Source organism: Physcomitrium patens, chromosome 1 (assembly GCF_059467195.1).
Source record: "Physcomitrium patens ecotype Gransden chromosome 1, ASM5946719v1, whole genome shotgun sequence".
NCBI lineage: Eukaryota > Viridiplantae > Streptophyta > Bryopsida > Funariales > Funariaceae > Physcomitrium > Physcomitrium patens.
In genome coordinates, this window is record NC_143410.1 from 9,935,047 (window position 1) to 9,942,058 (window position 7,012).

Consider the following 7,012-nt stretch of genomic DNA (forward strand, 5'->3'; position numbering starts at 1 on the left):
TTACTTTAAAAATTCAAACGACCATCATAAGATTTATTGGCTGAAAACAGATTATATTACCGAAAATGCTCCATTTATTCAATCACACATAGTGTATTATTATTATTATTATTGTTATTGTTATTATTAACATTAATATCATTTTTAAAAAATACCCTGCAGTTATCCAGCATACATACATACAAACATATTTGTGTGATGTAAGATATTTATATTATCTCCTTGGATGTGTTAAAGAAAAAAAAAAAAAAAAAAAAAAAAAAAAACTTTTGTTTAAGATGTATGTTTTATGTATTCCAAAATTGATACAAAGCTTCTCATGAAGCTTTTATCCTTGATCATTAAACTTGTATGTTTAAAAATCAAATCCATCAAAGATAAATTCATGCAAACATAGAGGTATGCTGTTAGCTCTTCCATAACTTTAGAAAACAAAGCAAAAAAACAAAAAAAACAAATAATAATAATAATAATAATAATAAAATAACAAAATGAAACAGTTTTAAATTACTCACCATCCTCATTCCAAAATGTATGTATGTATGTATGTATGTATGTATGTTGTGTATTGTCCCTTCCCTAACTTGGTTGGCTGATTACTTGTACTTAGGGCCAGTAATAAGAGCTATTCCAACAAGATTTAAAATGTAAATATATACTTTCCTTTAATTGCTAGCTTTTAGTGGAAAAGCATGGGCTGCTTCCCAGGACTTGGCTCTATTAGCATCACTAATGATGCTGTTTTACAACATTAAAAATGGTCCCCACTACACACATTTAGCCGCCCCTTGGCAAATGACAACACACCATATGGATTAAGTCTCTCCTTTCTCATGGCCATTAAAGGGGAACAGGATTTCAAGCTCTTCATCCCCCTTAGGCATGAGTTTTAGGGTTAGAGTTGGGTTTATTGGGTGCCAAAATGGCATCCTCTTGCACTTTAAGACCAACTTCCACTGTGTAGGATTTCTGTTTGAGGAATATATTAAAGAACTAAATAAAAATAAAAAATAAAAACAATGATCCGAGATAGGAGACAAGACAAAAACACTGCCATGAATGGTACAACTACTCTAAACTTGTTATTTTTATACATTTTTATTATTAACTTCTACAACATTTGTAAGCTTTATTGTATTGTTTTTGTTTTTATATTTCACTGTTTGTGAGGGTAAGGGGCAAGTGGGGTCAGGTTTATTGATTGTACTCCTAAACCCTAAACCTTGGGGAAGGGGGTTTTGTACCTGTTGGGTGCCATGAGTCCTCTCATGGTAAGAAGAGAGTAATTGTTTTCTTATTCAATGAATGTGGGGTTTGAGACAACTAATGAAGCCTCCAAATGAGTTGGGATTGAGATTTGGTGCTTTCATGTTAGTAGTGGCCCATTGTCGGTTCCCTAGAAAGACCAAGATCTTGTAAGAATTCTATGCTAGTGGGCCAATATGCTTAGATCCCCCCCCCCCTCTACATTTGTCTTGTGATTCTTTTAAAAAGCATTAGTTTATTTGTAATTCAATACAAATAACTAAAATGATGAGAATAATAATATCATCTCTAGAACAGATTGAAACACATGTCTGTTGAAGGGGAAATGTGTATGGATATTTGTAGGTACCTCATTCTCACATGAATACTACCCTTTTAAATTTTGATTTGGTTCCACAAAAAAAAATTCTTCAATGCTACTTATATTTTGCATGACTCTGGTAAGCATGGCATATGGGAGAATGGGTTATAGTTTAGATGCAAACCTGAGGGCCAAAGGGATGTGTGAATTCTTTTTCCAACATACAGCATTTGATGGGTGACCATTTTTATTACAAAATAATTGGCAACTAGAATTATAGCCCCCCTAGATTCATTCATGGCAGTCCAACTGGTTTCTTCCCTTGTTTCAATATTGTAGGGTGGACAAGGGAACATGTGGGGAACCATCCATGATGGGAAAAGCACACCAAACAAGGCCACTCAGCCACCCTTCTAAATGGACTCTTCTCTGCACTCTGTTATATATATTAATATTTATATATTTAAAATGCAGAGATGTCTATTTGCACAGGTATAAAAATAGACCATGAAGGGCAGAAAGGGCCCTTCAGTAAGACCATGTTCCCACACATGTGTGAGGTGAAATTTGGTTGATACTATACATGTATGTATGAATATATATATATATATATATATACTTGATATAGAGATGGGGAGGGGGAACAATCATAGGACTTTTGGTACCCCAGAATGCATGGACTCTCTCATGTGCATTAAGTTAATGATTTATTCCTTTTTGGCACCATCTGTAGGCATGAATCTCAGTGGCAGGCTCATGGGAAGAAAAAGCCACCCACTCCCACACCCCACTGCTGGAGGGAAGGGAAGGGAGGGAATGGACCCCAAGTGAAGAATACTCCATGGGCAGACCTAGGACAAAGTGTGGGGGCTGAAACTAACCCAAACCTATACAATACAAAATAAAACAAAACAAATGGAGACGAAGAATAAAGGATGGAAGTTGGATGTTGGGGAATGGATGGATGAGAGGGCAGGCCGAACAGATCGGGGTGGGGAGTGGGAGATCTGCCGGCCACGGCTATGGCTGCTGCTCCCGCTGTTGCTGGTGCTGGTGGTGATGAAGTGAGTTGCTGTTGCTGTTGCTTTGGGCTCGGTGCGACTCTTTCCTCCCTCCCCTTACCTGTGCTTGACCCCTTCCGTTGTTCGCCTCATTTCCTGGTTCTCTGGCTCTCTCTTTGATTACAAGGAATCTCGCTGGCGGGCCAAATCAGGCGGCCCACTGTTCATGTTGGAGCGTCGTTGAGCATTTGATGTTTTCTCTTGAGGAGGAGGAGGAGGAGGAAGGGGGATGGGGAGTGGGGGGGCTTTTTGATCCAGTTAGTGTTGTCGCGGTCGTGGAGGCGGGGAGGCAGAGGCCGGGGGGAAAGAGGGATTAAGGAGTGTGCCGCGCGACGGTGGTCGACCGATCTGATGAGCCCCTACAGGAGGTCAGACTTTGTGTTTCTCGCGGACTCTTTCGTGTGGAGCAGTTCTAACCCGGGGTAAAGTTGCGCGGCGGTGGTACGATGCTGGCGTCTCTTTGGTAATGGCTGGGAAGTATGAGGAATTTGATTTCTGGTTGTTGGATTTTTCTATCGGAGGTGGCGCGAAGTGGGACTACTTGAACGGGAGCGATCTTAGTAGGAGGGGTTGAGTTTAGATTGGAGGTGAGGTGAGACGAGGGTAGGAAAGGGAAGGTGGAGCGGGGGTTTGTGTGAGTGTGATAAGAAAAAGTGTGTCGAAGTGGCTTAGGAAAAAAAAAGGAAGAAAGTGAGTAGAGGATGGCTACTTTGTTGATTCGCGGGCCTGAGCTGGCTGCAGTTGAAAAGTTATCAATGGCGAGTAGAGAGCAGGGGCGGCTGCAGCAGGAGAAGGCAGGTACTCATGGGGAGCACGAAGGCCTTCACCGCAAGGTTTCATCCGAGGGGCGGGGTAGGGCACGAAAGGTGAAGAGCGCGCAGAAGAAACAGCCACAGAGGGGACTGGGAGTTGCGCAACTGGAGAAGTTGAGGATGCAGGAGCAGAGCAAGCAGGAGGAGAGCAAGCAGGAGCAGAGCAAGCAAGAGCAGAGCAAGCAGGAAGCGGTCTGTCTTGCATCGTTTCAAGGGTTCCCCCCTTTTGGTTTCATGGATCAGAATGGAGGCATGAAAAATGGCACTATGTCGCACCAGCCAGTTCACAGCACAGCTTTTTCCTTCTGCAATGACCGGACTGGGCCCTCCGACAAGTTGCATTACCTCAGCGGAGACGGACGTCAGCTCAGTAAAGTTGCTGTGGACGGAGAGACGTTTCGGGCTATCATGTCGTTCGCGAACGTTGACCACTCCACTACGGGGTCATTTGCACGCCGTGCCCGAGGCGGACAATCTGCAGCTCTCATGTTCGCCCAGAATCGGGAAATCAGGGACCATTCTTATGGATGTAATTCTATACGGACCGTTTCTAGCTTGGGCTCCTTGTCTGAGAGACCTGGAAGTAGAGGTCAAGGTTCGTGTGAGACCAGTGTCTATGTGGAGGGTTCTTCTGGCAAGCTACCTTCATGTGCTCAGGCTTGTCTTGGCTCTCCTCCGAGTTCCACAGCCAAGTCGTCCTTACTCTCCAACTCATTCCCTGCAGGGGCCAACCTAGTCGATAGTCTCGCATCGAACTTGGAGCACGAGGTACAGCGGTTATCAGAGGTGGATAGGGAGTCCGTTCACATGTTCCAAGTCACCAGTAAAGGTGTTGGGGATGCTGGGATGGTTGATACGAAGCTCTTTCCAGCAGTTGGAAGGAATAGTGCAATGTCTGTCTTTACTCCGAGCAGTCTACAGTGTTTTGAATCCTCTTCAGGTCCTGCCAAATTACGCCGCCTCCCACAAGATCGTGCTGAAGTACCGGTGGTGCCCACTCTACCCCTCTTAATTCCAATTTGAATCCTCCACATGCTCCGCACTGGTTTCTACGGAATTCTGTTTTGCTACATTAGAAAACATAAATTACCGCAGGCGTTTTACGTTGTTGTATGTGAGCCTTCATTACCCGTCCCAGGATCGGGCGTCTGAGGTGAGGTGATTGTTAGTACTGTCCCTACTTTTTTGATGCGACATGAGAGCTTTCTACTGATTTTTCGGTTGTTGAGCAGACTGGCGTTGCGATTAATTGTGGCCGACCAAAGGAGCTCTCTTCTTTCCAAAGCTTTTCAAGCAATAATACATGGTCTGCTACTGAGAAGGTATGTTGCGTGCTAACTCAGCTTGTTTGATTTCTTTCATTGTCAAATGTATAATCTTAGAAGGTCGAATGCAAGTTGTGTAGGTTTCAGGATTCGCTTAGTGCTGCCATATTGCGAATTGATTCACTTGCAAGTGAATTTCACCACTGATCCTTACATTTTGTCTAATGATTACTTCGTATTTGATGAGTGATGAACTCAGGTACCTGGGCAAAAGCGACCATGGTACGATATCAAGGAGGATACTTGCAAGTCGATGCACTCTGAGGATCTGGATCTGAATGCGCCCGCCGGCGAGGTTCAGGTAGCACAGAGTGGTTGTTATGGTGGTGTATCCGATGGACACGTGAGTCCAGTGGGAGTTCATCACACAACTGGAGTATCTGGGTACAGTTCTTGCTCATGCATTTCTGTTGCTCTAGCTCCGAATTGATCACTATGTATCCTTAGAAAAGGGTTGTGCTATGCGTATCGTACTAGAAGATTTTTGAGTTGTCTTGAAGGGTACTAGATGCTCGTGTGTACATGTATAAGTCTTCTAGACAGTAAATAGTATAGTTCATGGTTCGTTGGGATCTTGCTCAGGAACACTTGTAGTGAACGGTCATCACGATTGTTGATTATCACTTGTCTATACACTGCAGGGGTGGCCCTAGTAACACCTTACTTCTCCTGAAGGACAAAGCGTGTGCACCATGGCAAGAAAATTATACTCAAAACTTAAGCATAATCACGGACGTGGGCTTCCATTCCGTAGAATCTTTCTTAAAAGTTAGCTGCCCATCTAAATCCAAGATCAAGGATTGTTGCTCAAGTGTGTGTTCTCCGTGTGGGTCGCCCGTCACCAGACAGAGATGCCTTTCAAGTCCCGACGTTCCAATGCTGACGGGAGCTGAAACATCCGGTGACTTTCTTACTCTTGGGATCAGTAGCCGCTCATATCCCACTAGTCCGCAATTTGGAGTTGAAGTGGACAGCAAGGAATCAATGAGCCCTGAAGAGGGCAACCAAGTGAAGCGGATGAGGAATTCTCAAGCGCTGGATAGCGCACTACATCTTCAAATGTTTTACCGTCACGAGGTAAAATTTCTGGTATTGGGGTTTTGATTTGCACCTAATGCTCGCGCTATTTTGAATTGAACCTACAGATATGGACAGCGACATTTTTGCTCACTCGTATTTGTTTGTTGGTTACAGGAGAGTGCTCCCTCTGTTATGGGCGGCATCTATTCTCCTTCTTGCACAGACACCAGTCTCTTCAGTGCCGTAGGCCTCAGCTGCAGATTCACATCCACCTCATCCAGCAACGTGACAGAGGACTGCCACAAACAAACTGGAAGACAGGAGAAGCGAGAGTTCTTGGATTTAAATCTCAAGCTGGCGCTGTAGTTTTTTCTTTTCTTCTTTCTTTTATTGTCCTATTTTGGGGGGGATGTCTGAGTGGAGTAAGGAAAGAGTGATGGATGCGTTAAGATAATTCTATTTTGATACAGAGAACACTTGCTGAGATAATTTGAGCTTGTGATGGTTGTAATTATTAAGGACAACCAAGCATCTCACCGGAAGCAGCATGCAGAAAAGGGATGTGGATTGTCCTGCTGCTACGTTTTGTACAGGAGGATGCGTGAGTATTATTTATTGTATCATAGTACAAAACAATCTCGTACCAGTCAAAGCATATGCGAAAGGTTTCTCTTTCCCTTTTTCCTTTTCCCCCATGTTAGTTACAGCCATTCTTTTGTCTAATGTGAATAATCCTTAAATGCTTCGTTCCAGGTCCATGAATGTTCTAGTTTCTTCTTTCCGGTCAGCAGAAGACAAAAATATAAAAAAATATATTAATCAAACTTGGAAGTTAAAAGCTGTGAAGGAAGTTCCGTTGATATGTACAACATATGCTTCATTCCACCGTACTGCGATGCGTGGCGCAGAATAGGGAGAATCCCAATGAAGCTCTCCTGAGCAGTGTGAAGAAATGGTAGGAGGGAAGGACCTTCTGAAACTTCATTTAAGTGGAATGAATGACATGGCTCTGAAACAGCCCTCTGTTGTCTGGACAATCTAACTCTGGAACAGAGTTAAACGAGATGATTCGACCAGTCAGCATTGCCCCTTGCTTGTGCTGCTACTGCACACTGTACAAAACTTAACCAACTGGATCCTGGAGTTCCCACAAGGCTTTCCCCACCTCAAGGTAAATTTGTGGACCTTAGAATCCTGTACATGCTGCAGATGTCTGTGGGGTGCAGA

General features: G+C 43.6%; 1 protein-coding gene across 2 annotated transcripts; it reads left to right on the forward strand.

The window, feature by feature from the left end:
- Window positions 1-2,647: 2,647 nt before the first annotated feature.
- Window positions 2,648-6,480, forward strand: LOC112285485 (uncharacterized). Of its 2 annotated transcripts, none has more exons than XM_024526357.3 (5): window positions 2,648-4,430; window positions 4,673-4,762; window positions 4,965-5,149; window positions 5,407-5,842; window positions 5,960-6,480. In XM_024526357.3, the coding sequence occupies exons 1-5, from the start codon at window positions 3,330-3,332 to the stop codon at window positions 6,149-6,151; spliced, it is 2,004 nt and encodes a 667-aa protein (XP_024382125.1). In that variant the 5' UTR covers window positions 2,648-3,329; the 3' UTR covers window positions 6,152-6,480. The 2 variants fall into 2 exon arrangements, with proteins under 2 accessions (XP_024382125.1, XP_024382135.1); XM_024526367.3 differs by having other exon boundaries at window positions 2,882-4,427.
- Window positions 6,481-7,012: the final 532 nt, after the last annotated feature.